The sequence below is a fragment of the Neoarius graeffei genome, chromosome 13 (assembly GCF_027579695.1).
Source record: "Neoarius graeffei isolate fNeoGra1 chromosome 13, fNeoGra1.pri, whole genome shotgun sequence".
Classification (NCBI taxonomy): Eukaryota; Metazoa; Chordata; class Actinopteri; order Siluriformes; family Ariidae; genus Neoarius; species Neoarius graeffei.
In genome coordinates, this window is record NC_083581.1 from 78016462 (window position 1) to 78041377 (window position 24916).

At 40.3% G+C, this 24916-nt stretch overlaps 1 protein-coding gene across 5 annotated transcripts in view; it reads left to right on the forward strand.

Annotated features, from left to right (window-relative positions):
* Positions 1 to 24916, forward strand: part of fbxo25 (F-box protein 25) — a 111020-nt gene that overhangs the window by 79483 nt on the left and 6621 nt on the right. For 4 of the 5 annotated variants that reach the window (XM_060938575.1, XM_060938571.1, XM_060938574.1 and 1 more), the window contains exons 4-9: positions 4733 to 4782; positions 4915 to 5007; positions 5096 to 5189; positions 10346 to 10530; positions 14586 to 14768; positions 16067 to 16210. In XM_060938575.1, the coding sequence (XP_060794558.1) occupies positions 4733 to 4782; positions 4915 to 5007; positions 5096 to 5189; positions 10346 to 10530; positions 14586 to 14768; positions 16067 to 16210 (749 nt within the window). The remainder of the gene's footprint in view (positions 1 to 4732; positions 4783 to 4914; positions 5008 to 5095; positions 5190 to 10345; positions 10531 to 14585; positions 14769 to 16066; positions 16211 to 24916) is intronic. The other variant, XM_060938572.1, reaches the window with a different exon arrangement.

Sequence of the window (24916 nt, forward strand, 5' to 3'; positions counted from 1 at the left end):
AGCAGTGGAATGTAAAAAGTATATAAATATAAAATCAATAACCTAAAGAAATAAAACAATCAAACAAAACCACACACAACAAAAACAATAAATAAAATACAATCTATAGCTCTTAAAAATTGCACTGAAGTGAATATTAACTTGGCACAGGGTAATAAAAAGACATTCTTTTCTTCACAGGCAACATTCTGCCAATCCAGTTTCTCAAAGATTCGTACCCAGATCAACAAAAAGTGCAAAGTAACAACATATTGCCAGCTGTCATTTGGATAAAAGTAACAATTAGAATGAGATAACATGTAGGCAAGGGTGTAGGTTTGGTATTAACATTGGTGGGGACATAAACCCAGTGCCAACCCCCAGTGGTGCCAACTTCAGGTCAATATTAGAGGGTCACAATATTTTTCTCCGTTGTGTTCCACCAAAAGAGTCTCCATCATCTCTCCAAAGACCAGACTTTTAAAATTTGAAGAAGTTCAGAACTGTAGTAATTCATGAATAATAATACTAATAATATGCAATTAATTTGATTAATTGCAAATCTTGCATGTGGTGATTAATTCATCTCATCTCATTATCTCTAGCCGCTTTATCCTTCTACAGGGTCGCAGGCAAGCTGGAGCCTATCCCAGCTGACTACAGGTGAAAGGCGGGGTACACCCTGGACAAGTCGCCAGGTCATCACAGAGCTGACACATAGACACAGACAACCATTCACATTCACACCTACGCTCAATTTAGAGTCACCAGTTAACCTAACCTGCATGTCTTTGGACTGTGGGGGAAACCGGAGCACCCGGAGGAAACCCACGCAGACACGGGGAGAACATGCAAACTCCGCACAGAAAGGCCCTCGCCGGCCCCGGGGCTCGAACCCAGGACCTTCTTGCTGTGAGGCGACAGCGCTAACCACTACACCACCGTGCCGCCGGTGATTTAACTCATTCTACCAATTTGCAAATGTGTTTTCCAAGCGAATACCGCACTGACTGTCGGGAGGGTGTATGTTCCTTTCCCTCATAAATGGAAGTAAAACCCATCCGGAGCCTTAAACACTGCGTTCCATGAGGCTGGCAGGGGGAGTCGCTCTCTTCTGTGGGATCTTTAACTAGTTTTAGAATGCTAATTTAAGCTGATATGTGATTGATCTAACGGTAAAACAGCACGAGGGCTCGAGAACTTTTTTGACACTTTGAAAGATTACAATTTTACTTGGCAACAGAATGTATCTGAATTCTGATTGGTGGTTGTTATATTCTTGCCCTTCTGTTGTCTTCTTGAGCCCAGAGCGGAGAGGGGAGGGAGGATGGGACAGGGTTCTACAGAGAAGTTTTTAGCCGACCGCTTTCAAATGAACCCCCTCGAAAACCAATCAGTCCAGCAGATGTGTGGACTCGGTATGTGACGTTTTCAAAAGAGAGACGGGAGTAACCAAACATTTCTGATCAAGAAGGCGGAAGCTGTTACGTTTATTACATGAAAATGTTTGATTTGATTAAAAGGTGTCTGGGCCACTAACAATGGCCACATCGCCATCGGGTTGTTGTTTACGTGTGTCATGTTACACGAACTCGGTCAGGGCTCTGCAGGTCTTAACTGAAGCGCTTCAAATTAAGGGTTAGCGGGCTGCTAAAGTTTGCAAGCACTTCACAAGCAAGACTAGGTGCAATATTAGCCAGCATTATCACAATTTGATGTGATTTAATAATGTCTTTGTGACCTTAATGAACACCAGTTGTTGTCAGTATCAAGTCGGATTGTTGTTTACATGACACACAAACTTAGAAAACAGTCATATTCTATGTTGTCATTTTTACACACTGAATATGAACTGTTGTTAACTGATTCATTTTACAAGCTAATCTAATGTTCCATTCCTCAAGGACAGCTTGCTAGCTAGCAGCCGGTCACTGCACTGCAACCGCACTTGCTAATTGACACAGTAGCCGAACATGCTTGCTGTTTTCACGACCACGCCCCCAGAGCGAATATTCATGAGCGAATTTTGCATGGTTTTGCCCAGTGGAAACCTACAGTAGCCATTTGTGTACCGCGCACGGAGCGTGATTTTTTTTTTTTCTTCTATCAGAAATATTGGTAGGGACCTGTCCATACTGTCCATACCCAATTTTACGCCTGTGGTCTGTACAACGGAGCAACGTGGTGTTGTCTTTCCCCATTCAGTGGATACCCTGGCTGGATAACTGTTGCATGCTGGGAAGCCCCGCCTCTGACAGAGAGCCGCGTGAGACAACAGAAAACAGCGCAGTGTTTTATTCAGTCAATGGGTCAAGCTAATACTCTGGCGACTTCCCTATGTAGATGTACAGCATGTAAATGCCAAATATTGCAGTAAAAAAAATTACCGAGTTCATTTTCATTTACCATACGATAAGTCAGTATATCGACTATCGCGACAGGCCTACTGACATGCTTGTTTAACCTTCTGGGGTCTGAGGGTATTTTCTGGCACTCTAATGATTTTGGTATACTTTGATTTTGTTGTCAATTTCAACGAACCTAAGCAGTATTTTCAGTCATATGACTTTTTTGTTTTCAGTACAAATTCAGCTGCAGTAATATCTCTTTAGTTTGTATGTCATGATTGTACTTTTCAACAAAAAAAAAAGTTAAATGGTGATGTTTTAAAAAGCAGTTTTAGAACTGTGTCGGAATGTGTGTAAAAACATGACCTTTCCCATTGTGTTGAACCGTTTTGATCACTGAAGGTGATTCTGTTCAGTCTGAGGAACGGATCAAGCACAAAAACCTAAATCTGCTCAACTGATCTGGACAATTAACTGGCCATCAAAAAAAATTAATGTCCTATTGTTTTGGGATAAAGGGTTGGCAGTGGGAGGGGTATTCAATGAGAAGGGTAAAAAAAATTCCATTCCATTCAATGAGAAGAGTGAAAACCCCTCCCACTGCCAACCCTTAATCCCACCAGGTCAAGTGACCAAAACGGTTCGTCACAATGGGTAAGGTCATGTTTTTTCACACATTCCAATACAGTTCTGAAACTGCTTTTTACAACAACTTCATTTATCTGGTATTTTTTGAAAAGTACAATCATGATATACAGACTACAGAGATATTACTGTAGCTGAACTTGTGCTGAATACAAAAGCCACATGACTTTGGAAATACTGCTTAGATTTGTTGAAATTGACAACAAAATCAGAGCATGTCAAACTCATTAGAGTGCCAGACAAAGACGAAGAAAAAAAGAGAGCAAACAAGTGTAGTGCGCGTTTTATTTACTCAATAAGCATGCAGAGATTATGCACTACAGCGCACGCATATCAACTGATATAAGAAATAGAAGAAATATTTGCACTTACTCGAGTTGATCTTCGACTGGATCGAGTCGAAGTAAAAAAAAGGCACCGCTCATCATCAGTGTCGCAGTTCTCAAGATTGAACTGAATCGCTGTCCTGAATCATGAACTGAATCATGAATTGAATCGCTGTCCTGAATCATCCGAAGTGCTTCTTGAGCATCAGATTGCCGTGCAACCCGCCGCTCACTGTATCCCTCTGCCAGTAAAGCCAGAACTGAACCCTTCTTTTTCTCACTCAGATCTTTTCTTTTTAACTCTTTTGGCATGATGAATAGATGTTTTTGTATTCCAAATAAATTTACACTACCGTTCAAAAGTTTGGGGTCACTTTGAAATGTCCTTATTTTTGAAAGAAAAGCACTGTTCTTTTCAATGAAGATCACTTTAAACTAATCAGAAATCCACTCTATACATTGCTAATGTGGTAAATGACTATTCTAGCTGCAAATGTGTGGTTTTTGGTGCAATATCTCCATAGGTGTATAGAGGCCCATTTCCAGCAACTCTCACTCCAGTGTTCTAATGGTACAATGTGTTTGCTCATTGCCTCAGAAGGCTAATGGATGATTAGAAAACCCTTGTACAATCATGTTAGCACAGCTGAAAACAGTTGAGCTCTTTAGAGAAGCTATAAAACTGACCTTCCTTTGAGCAGATTGAGTTTCTGGAGCATCACATTTGTGGGGTCGATTAAATGCTCAAAATGGCCAGAAAACTGTCTTGACTATATTTTCTATTCATTTTACAACTTATGGTGGTAAATAAAAGTGCGACTTTTCATGGAAAACACAAAATTGTCTGGGTGACCCCAAACTTTTGAACGGTAGTGTAAGTTCCTGCTAGCAGTGTTTTTTTTGCCATCCATACTGGTCCTATTGCAAGAGTATAGTGATGACCACAGTAGTGGTTTTTACACGTCTCCTTGTGAAATAAGATTTGGTTCAGGTGATCACCGAATCAGTACCTCATGAAGTAAAATGAGGTGCTTGTGTTGGAATTCCAGCACAGACAATCGAATGAAATGGCTGCCGTACATCGAGATGATGATTTAAGAAAAAATTGAGTTGGTCTCTTAGTTGTTTCCAGAGGTCTATATTATTATTATTATTATTATTATTATTATGTGGCAGTATTAGTCTTTTATATGACATCTGTTCTGAGTTTGGAATAACATCAAAATCAAGTCCTCCTAGTTATAACCGCTACTCAGTAAAGAAATCTGGAGCGGTTTCACTTAGTGTTTTTGCTATTTGTACCGAACTAAATGGATCAAAAATCTTCACATGGCTCATTTTCTTGTCAAAATCACGGCTGTTCACTAACATTCACTAATGTACTTTGTATCACGATCGGCAGTATAATCACAGCATTAATCTGTTTGTGTTTAGTTCTGTACAAGGAGCGGTGGATCTACGTTCAGAAAGAGAGCACAAGAGAGGTGAGCTATCCATCATCTGTTCCACACTGCACTGGTCTTTCCTAAAGGTCAGTCAATGACAGTAAACATATCAGATGTGTTTTATTTTCTGTGTGTGTGTGTGTGTGTGTGTGTGTGTGTGTGGTGTTGTAGAGACATGGCTACTGTACACTGGGGGAAGCTTTTAACAGGCTGGACTTTTCCAGCGCCATCCAGGACGTGCGCAGGTTCAACTACGTGGTCAAAGTACGATGTTCTTCTTCTTCTTCATTTATAAATCTATCCTTCTACATCGCTTTGTCTCTCATCCACTGACTCGATTCTGTCTCTGTAGCTGCTGCATTTAATCGCTAAGTCCCAGCTGACATCTTTGAGTGGAGCTGCGCAGAAAAACTACTTCAACGTGCTGGAGAAGATCGTGAGAAAGGGTGAGAGACAGGCCACCAACCACAAAACAGGCTTTCCTTTTACAGTGTCTATCTTTCCCAGGATTAGACACGATTTACTTTTCATTCGAATAGAAACGATATTGTTTACATTCCTGCTCAGGCATCCCATTCCCCAGTCTTTAATTGGAAACAGTTTAGAACACAAGAAAGGTTTATTAAATTCTTTACAATGCCCTCCACAATTATTGCCACCCCTTGTAAAGATCAGTAAAAAGGGTTATAAAAATCGACCTTTTGTTGAAGTCACTTCATCTCACACTAAAAAAATGAGAAAAATCCAACCTTTAATTGAAAAATTTATTCCAAGAAACAAATCCCTCATCAAGAAATTTTCAACAACAAAAAAAACCCCACACATGCCACTATTATTGGCATCCCTGCGCTTAATAATTTGTACAACCTCCTTTTGTCAGTAAAGCAGCACTGAGTCTCTCCGAGAGCATTTTAAAAGGTTGGAGATCCAGAGCGGGGCATTGAGCCCATTCCCCTACACAATCTCTCCAGATCATCCAGGGTCCTCGACCCTCTCTTGTGCTCTCTCCTCTTCAGCTCAGCCCACAGGTTTTCACTGGGGTTCAGCTCAGGGGACTGAGATGTTCAGGGCAGAAGCTTGATTCTGTGCTCAGTGTTTTTGTGTTGATTTGGACATCAGATCATTGTCCTGCTGGAAGATCCATTGACGACCCAGTTTTAGTTTCCTGGCAGAAGAACCAGATTCTGATTTAAAATGTCCTGGTGTTTCATGGAGTTTCCAGGACCTTCAAAGGTTTCCAGGACCTTTGGAGGAAAAATAGCCCTAAAACATCACAGAACCTCTGCCATATTTTACAGTTGGGATCGGGTTCTTTTCATTACAGCCATCCTTCTTTTTACACCAAACCCACCAGTCAAAGTTGTCGTAGCGTTTCACAAACTTCAGGAGCTTACATTTGTGGTTAACTGACAGAAAAGACTTTCTTCTGGAACTTTCCAAATAACCAAATAATCTGTTGGCGTGGTGGAGTCTGATGGTGGTTTTGGAGACTTGGAAACCCAGAGATTTTACTTTTTCTTGAAATTCACCAACAGTGATCCTTGGGGATTTTTTTTGCCTGTCTTACCCTCCTCACTGTACATGGGGGTAAAATAAACTCTGCTCCTCCTCCAGGAGAATCTGTAACAGTTTCAGTTGGTGTCCACTTTATTATTATTATTTCTCTAACAGTACATAGGAGATGAACATTTTCAGGCGAGGAGCTATTTTTTATCCCCATTCCCTGACTTATGAAGGTCAACACACTTCTCCCTCACTGGGTTTGCGTGTCTCTTATCTTCCCCATGTTGATGTTGAGGGAATTTGGCCTCTGTGTCACCTCATATTTGTTCCCCAGTTAATCAGGAAATCATGGATTACAGTTTGAAAGTTTCTACACACTCCAATTAACTCAGAAATGTGTGATTTTAAAACGGAAACATGCTTCAAGTACATTGTGTTCATGAAAATTTCCAGGGGTGCCAGTAATAGTGGCACATGTTTTTGTTGGAAATAATTATTTCCTGAGGAGGGATTTGTTTTTCTCTGAATACATTTATTTGGATTTTTCTAATTTTTTCAGTGTGAGATGAAGCGACTTCATTAAAAGGTGGATTTTCTTCGAACCCATTTTCCTAATCTTTACAAGTCTGACAGTGAGATTGTCAGTGACGGCGTAGCTCACTCCGGCCCCATCTTGTCCAGAAGTAGCGATCTAAAGTGGGCCACCTTGCACAATAAATGTTGCAAGCTATATACACTATATTCAAGCTATATATAGAAACGATATCCACCCTAAGAATACCGATCTATTTACCAGAAAGAATCCAAAACGGCGAGGAATTGACCGAGAAGAAGTGATTTTTGTTGAACTGCTCATTAAAGGAATACTCTGGAGTGAAATGCTTCCTAGGTCTATTTTCGCATTATTGGGAGTGCATACGTTGAGTTGCTACCACAATCACGTCAATCGGTTGTGTTTTGAGAAAATTAGTTTTTTGCGATTTCAGCCGGAAAGCCCTAACACGGCAGTGCGTGCCTTTTTGCCGATACAAAACACTAGTTTTAAAACCATTGCAAAGCTCAAAACAACATGACCGTTCTATGGAAGTGAGTAGAGGGTTCCTACAAAGAAAACGAAGTGTCGCTGGCTCTGCAAGTGCATGGATAGAGTGCGTAGAAGAGTAAATACACAGCCAGTGACCTTACCTGAATTTGGTCTTCTCCAGACGCCATCTTCATGGGATGGTCCGTAAAAGTCGAGTGCCGGATGGGCTCTGCACTCGGCACTCGACTTTTACAGACTGTCCTATGAAGATGGCGTCTGGAGAAGACCAAATTCAGGTAAGGTCACTGGCTGTGTATTTACTCTTCTACGCACTCTATCCGTGCACTTGCAGAGCCAGCGACACTTCGTTTTCTTTGTAGGAACCCTCTACTCACTTCCACAGAACGGTCATGTTGTTTTGAGCTTTGCAATGGTTTTAAAACTAGCGTTTTGTATCGGCAAAAAGACACGCCCCGCGCACTGCCGTGTTAGGGCTTTCCGGCTGAAATCGCAAAAAACTAATTTTCTCAAAACACAACCGATTGACGTGATTGTGGTAGCAACTCAACGTATGCACTCCCAATAATGCGAAAATAGACCTAGAAAGCATTTCACTCCGGAGTATTCCTTTAAGGATTAATTAGTCCATAACTTCATTAATAATTGTAATGAAGCAAATCTGGATAGAAGTTATATGCACCCTAGGTCCCCCTACCTTCATGCCAGAAAGAATCAAAATCGGTGAAGAATTGAGAGAGAAGAAGCGATTTGTGTAGAAATTGCTCATTAGGGATTGATTAATTACTCCATATCTTCAATATTAATTGCAATTATGCAAATATGGGTAGAAGCTATATGCACCCCAGGCAGACCTACCTTCCTGCCAAAATGAATAAAAATCAGTGAAGAACTGAGAGAGAAGAAGCAATTTTCATGAAATGTGGATGATGCTGGACAGACAACGGACAGCACATGATGGTATAAACTCATCACCTGTTGGCCGGATGAGCTAATAATCGTGGAGGGAACTGTAAATAAAACCAAACATTTAACCAGAAATGTGTATATGGGGCGTGTCAGTACAAAATGTGTCCAGTGTAGCAAATGTTCGTTCTGAGATATAATGATTTGAAATGGGTGCGCATCAAAAATGAACCCGATATTGTTTGTCTAATTAAGTCAAGTCAAATTTATTTGTATAGCGCTTTTAACAACAGACATTGCCGCAAAGCAGTTTACAGAAAATTAAAGGCTTTAAACATGAGCTAATTTTATTTCTAATTTATCTCTTAACATTCCTTAATCTATAATGTGACTGTTACCAAGTTATTATACTGAAAAACATGCTATAAATGTGACTTTGCAGGCAAAATAAATTAATTTCAGTTTACACATCAAAAACGTTTACAGCTGATTTTTTACAAATCTGATTTTGTGTTCACCATTTTCACTCAGTTCTCTGGATTGGCTGCACCAGACTTAACGAGTGTGTTTTCAGAGCATCCTTCTGCTTTACTGTCTGATTGGTTTCTTGCAGATTTTGTAGGAAAAATCTTTCTACACGTTGTAGAGCTGTAGAAATGGATCTTCCTGTGGGATGAATTCTGGACCGGAATTAAAGCCTGTTGGGAGAGTGTTAGGTTTTGGGATCTATAGTATGGAATCAATTTTGTGCCAAAATGTTCATACAATACTTTTGAAATATCAAACAAAAACGATAAATCAAAATAAATAAAAAAAATGTTTTAAAGTCTATTTTTTTAGACTGGCAAACAAATTATTCGTGTAATCGTGCAAAATATCAGTCTATTACTCTTCAGAAACCTTTTATTTTTGTTCCGCATCTTTCTCAGTTTTGTTTGACGTAATTTATTTGGGTTGCGATTCCAGCTTTCTCGTTTGCGCTCCCTGACTTTTTGCTTGCAGTTTTGGCACAAACTTCCCGTGTGGGTGGAATTGGTCACTTGTCAAACGGTCCGCCAGAATCCGAGTAGGGAATGGCTGAGCGTAGCTGTCAGTCAAACACAAGTTAGCCAATGGGAATGCATTCCTGGACAGCCCACCCACACGGGAAGTTTGTGCCAAAACTGCAAGCAAAAAGTCAGGGAGCGCAAACGAGAAAGCTGGAATCGCAACTCAAGGAATGTCCAGGAATGCATTCCCATTGGCTAACTTGTGTTTGACTGACAGCTACGCTCAGCAATTCCCCCGGAAGCTGTTGCGGCCATTTCCTACTCGGATTCTGGCGGACTGTTTGACGAGTGACCGATCCATTGACGGTAAACAAGGATGGAGTGGACTTCAGTGGCGACTATGATATTGAATTAATTCAACAAAGTGTAAATTCAATATCATAGTCGCCACTGAAGTCCACTCGATCCTTGTTTACCATCAATTGATCGATCACTCGTCAAACGGTCCGCCAGAATCCGAGTAGGGAATGGCTGAGCGGAGCTGTCAGTCAAACACAAGTTAGCCAATGGGAATGCATTCCTGGACAGCCCGCCCACACGGGAAGTTTGTGCCAAAACTGCAAGCAAAAAGTCAGGGAGCGCAAACGAGAAAGCTGGAATCGCAACTCAAATAAATTACGGCAAACAAAACTGAGAAAGACGCGGAACAAAAATAAAAGGTTTCTGAAGAGTAATAGACTGATATTTTGCACGATTACACGAATAATTTGTTTGCCAGTCTAAAAAAATTGACTTTTTTTTTTTTAAATTTTGATTTATCGTTTTTGTTTGATATTTCAAAAGTATTGTATGAACATTTCGGCACAAAATTGATTCCATACTATAGCAGCCACTTCATCACTCTTTTTAAATCATGTTTCTTTCTGTAACAGTTTCAAGTGGTTTTGTTTTGTGTTTGCGTGGAAACTGGCCAAGACGGAATTAGGGAGAAAATGCAAAAAAACAAAGAAAGAAATCTATAGATTTTCCAAAGCAAGTAATTAAACCCGCATGCTGTAGCTTGATATTTAATCTCCTCCTCTTTCAAGCAGAGATTTTTGTATAGAGTTCCAGCCACAATGTAGATGTTACAATACTTTTTTTTTTTTTTTAATGGGCTTAGCTTTGGATGATCATCAGAACCCACGGTTGATTAAAGCCTTATTGCAAGACCTCAGCTCAGTTCTCGGGACTCTCATCCGTGAAGTGGGCAAGTCTGTACTTGTGGGCAACATCAACATCTGGCTCTGCCGTCTGGAAACCATTCACAACTGGCAACAACAGCTCAACAATTTACAAATCCCTAAGGTATTAAGTGTGTATTTGTGTGTGTGTGTATGTTGACTTGGTGAATTTATCTGAACAATCTGTGCAGGATTTCAGATGATTGTTGCACAGCTTGACTTTGTTAAGGAAGTTAACATAATCATCACTTCGCCTTTCGTTTCTTTTTTTCTTTTTTTTTCCTTTGGCTCAGTGTCCTACATACCATACATAAATCACTGGGATTAATTACACAGTGTAATAAATGTTGTTATATTAGCAATCTTGGCTTGCTGTTAAATGTCAGGGCTCCAATAAAGATTAGCAGGGTTAAGTACTTGTGTACAGTATTATGGTTTTGCTGAATGTTTGAATCTGATTCGTCAGAAAGTGTTGGGTAATTTTCTAGACCACCAGCTTGGACGGAAGCGCAGTTGAGAAGATGTTAAAGTAGGATTTTTGGAAAGAGTCTCCAGTGTCTGTGTTTTGTAATAATAAAGTAAAAGTTGTAATTCTTGACAGATTACTATGGTATAAGAGAGATAGAACACTTTAGGATACGTCGTTATTGGAAAATAATCAACTCGGGGTTGGTAATGGTAATCCCGCTTAGCAGTGCATGACAGCATTGATCGTTTCCCGATAACAGCATCAGCATGCCTTGTTGTGTTTTAATAATAATAATAATAGGGGCGTCACGGTGGTGTAGTAGTTAGCACTGTCGCCTCACAGCAAGAAGGTCCGGGTTCGAGCCCCGTGGCCGGTGAGGGCCTTTCTGTGTGGAGTTTGCATGTTCTCCCCGTGTCTGCGTGGGTTTCCTCCGGGTGCTCCGGTTTCCCCCACAGTCCAAAGACATGCAGGTTAGGTTAACTGGTGACTCTAAATTGAGCGTAGGTGTGAATGTGAGTGTGAATGGTTGTCTGTGTCTATGTGTCAGCCCTGTGATGACCTGGCGACTTGTCCAGGGTGAACCCCGCCTTTCGCCCGTAGTCAGCTGGGATAGGCTGCAGCTCGCCTGCGACCCTGTAGAACAGGATAAAGCGGCTACAGATAATGAGATGAGAATAATAATAATTATATTTCAAAGCATTTCAGAGTCTCAGTGCTCTAACAATAAAAATAATAATGATACGAACAAACCGCCTGCCATCAAAACAGCCATAACGACCAAACCATCAACCAGAACTGAAAGGTGACGATGTGAGAGAGGACCAACCTCCACGACAAACTGTTTACAACACGAACATCAAAGGACTCAATTTTGTTCCCCGAGGGAAGATCGACTCAAAACATCCATCAGAACTGAATTCACATGAAAAATCAGAGAGGAGATACAATTCTAGTAAGAAGCCTGGAAAATTTGTTAATTTGGTCTAATTAGTAACTCGTTAGCAAAAAATTTGACAAAACAACGACCAAGGTTTGTGTGGAGTGATGAGTTCTTTCAAACAAAATAAGCAGAACAGAAATCCGTGGAGAACTGACGGAGGAGATACGATTTAACGGAATTGTGACGACGGACGCCACGCCAGGGCAACAGCTCACCAGCCTTAAAGGAGAACTGAAGTCATTTTTAAACTTGCTTTATTTCTTAATTAACGTGTTATTCAATTACGTTTTCGGTTTTAGTAACCTTATATCGTGACTCATATTGGCAACTAATTGCAATTAAATATTCTTAATAATAGGCATATTATTAAATATGCCTATTCGGTTTTTAGCCGTGTTGAATTTAGTTAGTTTGGTCCACGGCAGGCGTCGCTTATCCGCGTGATCTTCACGAGACTTGTGCGAGGCTTCGAAACGTGAAGTGTCAGCCAGGTGTCAGCGCCGCTATTTTGAAAACTGTTTTCCAAACGAAATATTGCACAAAAACGAGTTTAAATGACGATTACTGCCTACTTTTTTCAAACTTTCCTGATTGTTATCAAAGCAAACAAAACTTCCAGCTTGATTACATCAGCGTTCGAAAGTGGGCGCGCGCGTCTTTTGACAACCCTTGTGTCCGAAATTGCTCCCTACTCACTATATAGTGCACTGTATAGTGGGGACGCCATTTTGTAGTGCTGTCCGAAACCTTAGTGAGGATTATTTACACCCTATATAGCGCACTCAAAGTATCCCACAATGCATCATGAAAAGTAGTATACAACGATGGTCACTCACCAAAGCAATATATCCCATCATACATTGCGGTCGCGCTGAAAGAAATCAAATTAAAAGTCTCAAATTTTCAGGGTTATTATGGTTATTATGGTTTGTTCCTGTTGACCTTTTCTTGTTTTCTTGCGATGCCTGTGACATCATCAATAAAAGGCAGCAGCAAAGAACAAAGTATTCAACCTTGATTTTAAAAAAAACTGAAAGATGCAGCTACTTTGTATTGATTAATGTGGGAAATGCGCTCAGTATAATATGGATTTATCATAAAAATACATGCATGTATTTATTATTTTGAAACCCACCAGCCGACTGATCTGGCACGATTTAATTGTGCAACAGTAATGAAGTAAATACCAGCATGATGGACTAGTGTCCGAAAGCGTTTTTACATTTTACCAATGAGCTCACTATATACAGTAGTCCTCTATATAGTAATTCCCTATGTAGGGAGTAGTGAACGAGTGAGTGATTTCGGACACAGGGAACGTTGTCAGATGTTGGTCACTTTGATTTCCGCTGTACGTTTTACTTCCGTCCTACGATGTCTCGCACAGGTCTCAACGAATCTCGTTTACGGCCATTGCTTTGACATATGGACTGAGATATTACAGAGCATATTTCAAACACTCAGAACTTGCTATAGCAGCGACAAAATAGCGATCAAAAATACATTCCTATATTTAATAAAATGAGAGAATTTTGATAATAAAAAATGTGCCTTCAGTTCTCCTTTAAGGACAGATGAGCTAATAATAAATTATAACAAAAAAGCACATGTATATTAGTGTTTACATGTATTAAAATTATAAAAGCAAATTCATTAAAATGACGTTTAGCATTCAAATCATTACTTAGTTAGTTAGTTACTTACTTACTTACTTACTTAGACGCTCCCGTGTCTTGTGATGCATGAGGCAGTTGCGCTTGTCCAGCACGTTCAGTCTGCAGTCAGTGTTATTGCATCTTTCCATCCTCTACCACCTAGTTGTAAGTCTCTGTCAATTGTTTGGCGCCAGTTCATTTTTGGACGTCCCCTCCGACACTGTCCCTGGGAATTCCATCGTAGAACTTGGTTGACAGGTCTTGTTATTAGACTCCCGCCAACATGTCCCAGCCAGCTCAGTCGTTGTTTACAGATGATTGTGGACCCTAGCTGTTGGTTGGTCTGAGACCTGACTTCCTTGTTTGTGATGAAGTTGCTCCATTTGATGCCCAGGATTTTTCAGATACACTTGCTGTCAAAGGCATCCAGTTTCTTTTCTTTAATAAAAAGAAAGTTTAAGAAATAAGAAAGTTAAAGTTTAATAAAAATTAATTTTATAATACTCAAAAGAAAGCAAAAATTAAATTTTTTATATATATATATATATATATATATATATATATATATATATATATATACTGTATGTGTGTGTGTGTATATATATATATATATATATATATATTTTTTTTTTTTTTAATTATTCCTTACATGGTTGTTTCCTGTTATGTTGGAATTCTGGTAATTTCGAGTTTAAAAAAAAGTGTTCACAGCTCGTAATTACTAGTTTGGAACGATGCAGTTAGTATAGCATGTCAAGTCAAGTTTATTTTTATAGCGCTTTTAACAATAGACACTGTTGCAAAGCAGCTTGACATCACATGATAAACACACAGCTGAAACAATTAGAGCAGCGTCTGTAGCGTAAATATTTAGGTGCATAATGTCAGGCTCTTGTCTGACATTTTTCATTATCTCATATCGATGACATCATGAATAGTTCAGCATAATGAATTGAGAGTGTTGGGAGTGAGCGTTTCCATTGAAACGAAGAAATAATCAGGTACTTTGAAAACATCCACGTACTCATCGTATTTACAGCAGGACAAATTAATCTCCGCTATTTAATTCCAATAACTTTTTTTTGTTGTTGTTGTTAAATTGGTTTTGTTTCCAGCGAATCTCCAATGGCATGACACTGAGTGACCTTCCACTACACATGCAGAACAACATCTTGTACAAGTTCAGCGATGCCTGTGACATCATCAACTTGGGACAGGCCACGCCCACACTGCACATTCTCAGCGAGGACCGGCAGCTGTGGAAGAAGCTGTGCCAGTTCCACTTTGCTGAGAAACAGGTGAAAGAAGGGGGGGGGGAAAAAACAAAACATGTATTAAGTCGTGTTATTCTAAGAGTGGGGGCGGGGCTAAGAGCAGGAACTCAGAGGTGTGGTGTGGAGGCGTGAACTGTTCTGTAGATCCTGTAAATAGACTTTAAGTGGTTTATCACATCCTGTCCTGGTGTTTCAGGGTTATTATGGTTTGTTCCTGTTGACCTTTTCTTGTTTAGATATTTAACAAGGTAAATATCCTGATACGTATCGTATCGTGAAAATCTCTTTAAGTGTTATATGACAGGATATTTTTGTCATACCTCCCACCCTTACTGTCCTCTTTCTACAAGAATTGTTGCGCCACCACAAATACATATGATGATCTCATGATGAACTTTTCTTTACTACTGTATTCAAATAAGGAATCAAACCCCTGACAAGGAAATTAATCAGTGTTTTGGAGGTGTGACTTGGCCTGACTCAAAATGTCACATCCTGGAGATGATTATTTTACAGCAAGTTCTGAACTGTTTTGAAATTTGACAACACTAAGGATTTTGTGCTTAGTAAACATAAAATAAGTGACGTGTCATACTTTTATCTATTTATAGTAACGTTTATTGTCGTGGAACATTCGGGAAACAACTTAGTTCCTGTTCAGACTTTCATCAATAAACAATCGTTTTCTCACCAGTCTTTCCTTTTCCCTATTTTGATTTTAACACGATAAAAAAATGCAGCTGGTCATATTATCAAGAAATCACAAACCTCAAAGACTTCTCCTGCTTGTCCCTCTGACTGCGCCGACACCGGGGACATCTGTAAGCATTTAAATAAACCTCTTCTCCCAGAAAACGTCACCTTATTGACACGATTCCATGTTTTTATCTGTTTATGTGGCGATATCTGCCATACAATCACCTGTTACTATAGAAACGGTAATATATAACAATAGAACAAGCGCATTAATACAATCCTGTGATTTGCCTCACAGCTGGAACTACTGTCAGAGCTGCTGTTAGAGAAAACCAGTTAATCAAACACCCTTTAGGCAAATCAGAATCAAATCAAATCAAGTGCTGTTGCGTAACAGTTTACGGAACATGTATAGATCTTAGAGGTCGTCTAAAAGGTGCTGTGCTGATCAGATGTTATTTTTACGGCATCCACAAGATGGCAGTGTTGATGAAAATCAGGAGGTGTGATGAGTTTTAGGAAGGATGGTGCGTTTTCCCTCACGCTGTGACGGCTGTGGTGTCTCCGTGTCTGCTAAATGACATAAAGGTGTGTGTGTGTGTGTGTGTGTGGGGGCACGTGCACAGTTCTGCAGGCACTTGATTCTATCAGAGAAAGGCCACGTGGACTGGAAGCTGATGTTCTTCACGCTGCAGAAGTACTACCCAAAGAAGGAACAGTACGGCGACACACTCCACTTCTGCAGACACTGTAGCATCCTGTTCTGGAAGGTAAACGCTCCCAATGACTGCGAATGACTCACACTCATGGATTTTTGTGGCTACTGCCTTATAGAAGCGAAGCGAGGCGGAGCCACTATGTCATTGTGTTGTAAGAATGAGTGTAACAATAGCGCACTGCGCATACACATAAGCATAACAATCACCAGAACGGTGAATCATGATCTCGCGATACGAACAGTTGATCTCGCATTATCAGAGGAACACAAGAACGAGTAGCGAAGCCACGATGTCATCGTGTTGTAAGAATGAGTGTAACAATAGCAAGACTTCGTAACCAATCAGCACTTATCCTGATCACGTTTGATTACCTGTTCTACTTTTTGATAAACTTCGGAGCCAATCAGAACCAGAAACTAAATAAGAGAAACCTCGTTATAACTTCGTAGTATCGGAAGATAATCAGCAGATAAAAAGATAAACGAAATTTAGCTCGTGGTTTGCCGAGGCTACTGATTCGATATTGAGTAAGTGGTGTTTATTTTAAGAAAATTTACCTTTTAATGATCACAGCTTTTGTTTGGTCCTTCTGAAAGGTCAAATTAAAAGTTTTGTAAGTTTTTTTTTTTTTTTTAGCTTTTTGGTAGATATACTGAGAAGCCGATATCAAACTTCTGCTATTCGCTTTAATATTTTAATTGAATTTTTTATTTTAGAGTCTTTACACTACACTTGTGAAATAAAATGTGCTCATTAGTACTAAATAATGCTTCAAAGACGATTCATGAACAAGTGCTTTCTTTCTTACTATTTTGAAAATAGATCTAGTTCACAGCACTGGATTTTGAACAAAACAGAGGAAACAAAATTGATAACCAAAATACTCCAAGCCCTGATGCTGCTCACAGCTTGGTGATGTTTGCGAGAGGTGAGGCGAGTATCATTAATAACATGTATGCGATATTTACTGTATGGACATGGGATCAGAAAACAGTTTTGTTTATAAGCAAGAGCCACATGGACCCATAGGGCACCGATTTTTAAATATGACGCACTATTTGGAGGAGTAAAGCCTTAAGGATCCTGATAGACATCAGCAAGCAGTGATGAACAAGACTTTTGGGATAAGGACATCAAACTTCCAGGATAACTTCTAAAGATTTATTCACAAATGTACCATATATTATATTATACTAGTGCATCTCAAAAAATTAGAATATTGTGAAAAAAGTTCAATATTTTCCATCAGTTATTTAAGAAAGTGAAAATGTTATATATTATAGACTCATTACACATAAACTGAAATGTTTCAAGCATTTTTCTATTTTAATTTTAATCAGTATGGCATACGGTACAAAAACATAAAAAAAAACATCTCAAAATATTAGAATATTTCATTTCGAGTTTGAGTAAAACAGTATGAACACAGTGTATCTCTCGGTCTAGTTCAGTCCACACAACCACAATCATGGGGAAGACTGCTGACTTGACTGTTGTCCAGAAGATGATCACTGATGCCCTCCACAAGGAGGGTAAGCCACAAAAGGTCATTGCTGAAAAGGCTGGCTGGAAAAGGTGCACAAGCAACAGGGATGGCCGCAGTCTTGAGAGGATTGTCAAGAAAAGTTGATTCAAGAACTTGGGAGAGCTTCACAAGGAGTGGACTGAGGCTGGTGTCAGTGTATCAAGACCCATCACGAACAGACATCTTCAAGAAAGGGGATACAACTTTCGCATTCCTAATATCAAGCTACTCCTGAGCCAGAGACAATGTCAGAAGTGTCTTATCTGGGCTAAGGAGAGAAAGAAATGGACTGTTGCTCAGTGGTCCAAAGTCCTCTTTTCAGATGAAAGTACATTTTGCATTTAATTTGGAAATCACGGTTCTAGAGTCTGGAGGAAGAGTGGAGAGGCACAGAATCCAAGGTGTTTGAAGCCCAGTGTGAAGTTTCCACAGTCTGTGATGATTTGGGGTGCCATGTCATCTGCTGGTGTTGGTCCACTGTATTTTATCAAGTCCAAAGTCAACACAGCATCTACCAGGAGATTTTAGAGCACTTCATGCTTCCATCTGCTGACGAGCTTTTTGGAGATGCTGATTTCCTTTTCCAGCAGGACTTAGCACCTACCCACAGTGCCAAAACTACTACCAAATGGTTTGCTGACCATGATATTACTGTGTTTGATTGGCCAGCCAACTTGCCTGACCTGAACCCCATAGAGAATCTATGGGGTATTGTCAAGAGGAAGATGAGAAACACCGACCCAAAAATACAGATACGCTGAAGGCCACTATCAAAGCAACCTGGGCTTCAATAACACCTCAGCAGTGCCACAGACTGATCACCTCCATGCCACACCGCATTGATACAGTAATTCATGGTAAAGGAGCCCCAACCAAGTATTGAGTGTATAAATGAATATACTTTTCAGAAGTTGGACATTTCTGTATTGTAAATCCTTTTTTTGATTGATCTTAGGGAATATTCTAATAATTTGAAATACTAGATTTCTGATTTTCATGAGCTATAAGCCATAATCATCAAAAATAAAACAAAAAAGGCTTTAAATATTTCACTTTACATGTAATGAATATAGAATATATGAAAGTTTACCTTTTTGAATTAAATTATGAAAAAAAGGAACTTTTTCATGGTATTCTAATTTTTTGAGATGCACTAGAACTACATTATATTTCAGTATAAATACGTAGGTGATTATAGGAAATTGTGTGTGCTGATTGGTCAAGAGATTCGGACTATTTCTCGATAATCACCTTGAGTGACTCGGCAAAATGGCGGCCAATCGCTTCGTCACCGTAAGTAAGGAAGAATTACAAATGATGAAAGAAAACGCTGTTCCTAAAAGCACTAAAGATGCTCCGAAGTTTGGTCTAAAACTATTCAAAGGGAAGGTGAGGTTGGGATTTATTTTATCAATTTCAAAACAAAGTATTTTATGTGACTCAGCATAGATCAGTGACACAAGTCTGTGCCACAAAGTTATTACGTTTACATGCTGCTTCTGAAGTTTGAAATAAATAAAATTTTTTAAATAAGATTTTTTTTTAAATAATCACCTCTGTATTTATATTAAAACAATTAACCACCTCAGGCTCAGTGAATATCAGTGAATAATAACCTCAACTTTGACTTCATCTCTTATTATTCACCGATATTCACTTCACCTTCAGCGAATAATTGTTAATTATAACCCTGTGCTATTTTATTCCATGAAATCGAGTCGTACATGAGCTGATAGTTGTCTATAATCCATGTACGACAAGATTGAGTGGAATAACTGTTTTATTCTATCCACAGTCACTGGATTTTGAGAAACGGATCATTTTTATTTTTATTTTTTGCAAATTTGATAAATAAAAACTTTATACAAAACGTCTGACAAAATCATTTCTGCTTAGAATGTAAACAAACCAGCGAAATGACAGGAGCAATTTATGAAAAATGCAATAATAATAATTATTGAATAATAAAAGATCTGTTCTTACCATCAAATACTTTCATTCCATATTTTGTTGCCTTATTTTGGTGTTTTGTTTTCGAGTAGAGTTTTTATTTCGTGCTCGGCTGGTTCAGCAACACGCTCCACCATTTTGTTTTTCTCTCCTCATGGTGTATGAGCTGATATCCTAGTAGTAGAGCAGCCAATCAGACCGCGCGATTGCTCAAATCCAGTGAATGTGGATAGAATAATTATGTGATATTACATGGTTGCATGAAGATGTGAAGTTTATCTTCGAGTGGTGAATGTATACATCACGAGTGAGTGAAGCGAATAAGTGAAATATTTTTCAACACAAGATAAACTTCATATCTTTGCACCACCGTGTAATGTTCTTTATATTATATGGACACATCCACAAAAAAATATGCAAATTAATCAAAAGAATTTTAATTTTGAACTGGTTCGCCATTTTGACAACGCGCGTCTAGTCAGCGGGAAAACACTGGGAGTGATGTCATCGGAGTGAAATATCGGGAATTATTATCCATACAGGACAATCCAGCCACTGGGGGTGCATAAGCGTACTCTTAGCGCCGGTCCCAAGCCCGGATAGATTGGAGAGGGTTGTATTAGGAAGGGCGTCCGGCGTAAAACTGTGCCAAATCTAACATGCGGAATGAAAAGAGAAATACCATACCGGATCGGTCGGGGCCCGGGTTAACAACAGCCACCTCCAGTACTGTTGGTCAACATGGTGCCGGTGGAAAGTGTGCTACTGTTGCGCCAAAACAGAGAAGGAGAAAGAGAGGGGGGAGGCGTGTTAGGAGAGAGCGTGAAAGATGGAAGGGAAGGAGCTTAGAATTGAGGGTAGGAACACTGAATGTGGGAACATTGACTGGCAGAGCGAGAGAGTTAGCAGGTATGATGGAAAGAAGGAAGTTGGACATTTTGTGTGTGCAGGAGACGAGGCGGAAAGGAAGCAAGACCAAGAACATTGGAGATGGATGCAAGTTGTTTTATTATGGAGTGGATGGAAAGAGAAATGGTTTTGGTATTGTTTTGAGGGGAGAGTTGGTCAACAGTGTGACTGATGGAAAGAGGGTGTCAGAGTGATAGGCATGAAGTTGGGGATTCAAGGAGTGGTAATCAATGTTGTGTGTGCGTACGCCCCACAGGTTGGATGTGAGAATGAAGAGAAAGAGTCTTTCTGGGAAAAGATGGATGAAGTGGTAGAAAGTATACCGAGGGAGGAGCACGTGCTGATAGGAGCAGATTTCAATGGACATGTTGGCGAGGGAAACAGAGAAGATGAGGACGTGATGGGCAGATATGGTGTAAGAGAGAGAAATGTGGAAGGGCAAATGGTGGTTGATTTTTCAAAGAGGATGAATTTGGCAATAGTCAATACATACTTCGAGAAGAAAGAGCAGCACAGGGTGACATTCAAGAGTGGAGGAAGATCTACACAGGTGGCCTACATACTCTGCAGAAGGGGTAACCTGAAGGAGATTGGAGACTGTAAAGTGATGGCAGGGGAGAGTGGAGCTAGACAACATCAAGTGGTCATGTGCAGGATGAGCTTGAAAGTGAAAACGAGGAAGCGTGAAATAGTGGAGCTGAAGATTAAGTGGTGGAAACTAAACGAGGTTGAACATCAGAAGGAGTTTAGGGAAGAAATGAGACGAGCATTGAGTGGTCATGGAAGTCTGCCAGAAGATTGGAATACTACTGCTGCACTAGTAAGAGAGGAAGCAAGGAAGGTGCTAGGGTGGTCATCGGGAAGGAAGACAAGGAGACATGGGGGTGGAACAAAGACGTGCAGGAAATTCTAAAAGAGAAGAGGCTAGCAAAGAAGAATTGAGACGATCAGAGAGACGAGGAAAGCAGGCGGTTATACAGAGAGACGAGACAGAAGGCAAAAAGAGCGGTAGTGAAGGCGAAAGCAGATGCATACCAGGAGTTGTACGAAAGCCTGGAGACCAAAGAAGGAGAGAAAGACCGGTACAGACTAGCTAGGCAGAGAAACAGGGAAGCGAGGGATGTACAGCAGGTAAGAGTGATGAAAGATGTAAATGGAAATGTGCTGACAAACAAAGAGAGTGTACAGCGGTGCTTGTAAGTTTGTGAACCCTTTAGAATTTTCTATATTTCTGCATAAATATGAGCTAAAACATCATCAGATTTTCACACAAGTCCTAAAAGTAGATAAAGAGAACCCAGTTAAACAAATGAGACAAAAATATTATACTCGGTCATTTATTTATTGAGGAAAATGATCCAATATTACATATCTGTGAGTGGCAAAAGTATGTGAACCTCTAGGATTAGCAGTTAATTTGAAGGTGAAATTAGAGTCAGGTGTTTTCAATCAATGGGATGACAATCAGGTGTGAGTGGGCACCCTGTTTTATTTAAAGAACAGGGATCTATCAAAGTCTGATCTTCACAACACATGTTTGTGGAAGTGTATCATGGCACGAACAAAGGAGATTTCTGAGGACCTCAGAAAAAGCGTTGTTGATGCTCATCAGGCTGGATAAGGTTACAAAACCATCTCTAAAGAGTTTGGACTCCACCAATCCACAGTCAGACAGATTGTGTACAAATGGAGGAAATTTAAGACCATTGTTACCCTCCCCAGGAGTGGTCGACCAACAAAGATCACTCCAAGAACAAGGCGTGTAATAGTCAGTGAGGTCACAAAGGGCCCCAGGGTAACTTCTAAGCAACTAAAGGCTTCTCTCACATTGGCTAATGTTAATGTTCATGAGTCCACTATCAGGAGAACACTGAACAACAATGGTGTGCATGGCAGGTTTGCAAGGAGAAAGCCACTGCTCTCCAAAAAGAACATTGTTGCTCGTCTGGAGTTTGCTAAAGATCACATGGACAAGCCAGAAGGCTATTGGAAAAATGTTTTGTGGACGGATGAGACCAAAATAGAACTTTTTGGTTTAAATGAGAAGCATTATGTTTGGAGAAAAGAAAACACTGCATTCCAGCATAAGAACCTTATCCCATCTGTGAAACATGGTGGCGGTAGTATCATGGTTTGGGCCTGTTTTGCTGCATCTGGGCCAGGACGGCTTGCCATCACTGATGGAACAATGAATTCTGAATTATACCAGCGAATTCTAAAGGAAAACATCAGGACATCTGTCCATGAACTGAATTTCAAGAGAAGGTGGGTCATGCAGCAAGACAACGACCCTAAGCACACAAGTCGTTCTACCAAAGAATGGTTAAAGAAGAATAAAGTGAATGTTTTGGAATGGCCAAGTCAAAGTCCTGACCTTAATCCAATGGAAATGTTGTGGAAGGACCTGAAGCGAGCAGTTCATGTGAGGAAACCCACCAACATCCCAGAGTTGAAGCTGTTCTGTACGGAGGAACGGGCTAAAATTCCTCCAAGCCGGTGTGCAGGACTGATTAACAGTTACCGCAAACGTTTAGTTGCAGTTATTGCTGCACAAGGGGGTCACACCAGATACTGAAAGGAAAGGGTCACATACTTTTGCCACTCACAGATATGTAATATTGGATCATTTTCCTCAATAAATAAATGACCAAGTATAATATTTTTGTCTCATTTGTTTAACTGGGTTCTCTTTATCTACTTTTAGGACTTGTGTGAAAATCTGATGATGTTTTAGGTCATATTTATGCAGAAATATAGAAAATTCTAAAGGGTTCACAAACTTTCAAGCATCACTGTATTAAGAAGGTGGAAAGAGTACTTTGAAGATTTATTAAATGAGGAGAATCCAAGAGAGAAAAGGTCAGATTCATTGGAGACAGCAAATCAGGAAGCAGAGTTGGTTAGTAAGGATGAGGTGAGGGCAGCCATGAAAAGAATGAAGACTGGGAAAGCAGTCGGACCAGATGGTATCCCGATTGAGGCTTGGAGATGTTTGGGTGAGACGGCTGTGGAGTTCTGAACGAGATTGGTTTATAAGATCCTAGAGAATGAGAAAATGCCAAATGAATGGAGAAAGTGTGTGCTAGTCCCAATATACAAGAATAAGGGAGATGTACAGAGCTGCAGTAATTACAGAGGGATAACATTGATGAGCCACACCATGAAGTTATGAGAAAGGGTATTGGAGGTGAGATTGAGAAGAGAGGTAGCAATCTGTGAACAGCAGTACGGGTTTATGCCAAGGAAGAGCACGTCAGATGCAATTTTTGCTTTAAGAATGTTAATGGAGAAGTACAGGGAAGGCCAGAGAAAGCTACATTGTGTGTTTGTAGACCTGGAGAAGGCATACGATAGAGTGCCGAGAGATGAGTTATGGTATTGTACGAGAAAGAGTGGAGTGAATGAGAAGTATATTAGAGTGGTGCAGGACATGTATGAGAACAGTGAAACAGCAGTGAGGTGTGCAGTTGGAACGACTGAATGGTCCAAGGTGAAGGTGGGACTCCATCAAGGATCTGCTTTGAGTCCTTTCTTGTTTGCCAGAGTGATGGATAGCTTGACGAACGAAGTGAGGCAAGAGTCACCATGGAACATGATGTTTGTGGATGATATTGTGATATGTGGTGAAAGTAGAAAGGAGGTTGAGTTGGGTTTGGAGAGATGGAGGGATGCATTGGAACGAAGAGGAATGAAGGTGAGCAGGAGCAAAACAGAATACATTTGCATCAATGAGAATGGGGATGAGAGTGTAGTGAAGATGCAAGGAGCAGACGTAAAGAAAGTTGGTGAATTCAAGTACCTGGGGTCAACTGTGCAGGAAAATGGGGGCTGCGATAGTGAGGTGAGAAAGAGAGTGCAGGCAGGGTGGAGCAGTTGGAGAAGGATTTCGGGAGTCATTTGTGATAGGAAAGTCCCAGCAAAAGTGAAAGGTCAGATGTATAAGACAGTAGTGAGACCAGCTGTGATGTATGGATTGGAGACCGTACCCTTAACGAAGAGACAGGAGGCAAAGTTGGAGGTGGTGGAGTTGAGGATGTTAAGGTTTGCGATGGGAGTGATGAGGTTGGACAAGATAAGGAACGAGCACATCAGAGGGACAGCACATGTGGAAAGCTTGGGAAATAAGCTAAGAGAGATGAGGCTGAGATGGTATGGGCACATCCTGAGAAGAGATGCAGAGCATGTTGGAAGGAGAATGTTGAGGATGGAGCTGCCAGGCAAACGAAAACAAGGAAGGCCAAAGAGGAGATACATGGATGTGGTGAGAGAGGACATGAAAGTGTCAGGTGTGGTAGAGAAGGATGCGGAAGACAGGAAGCAATGGAGACGAAAGATCCGCTGTGGTGACCCCTAATCGGGAGCAGCCAAAAGAA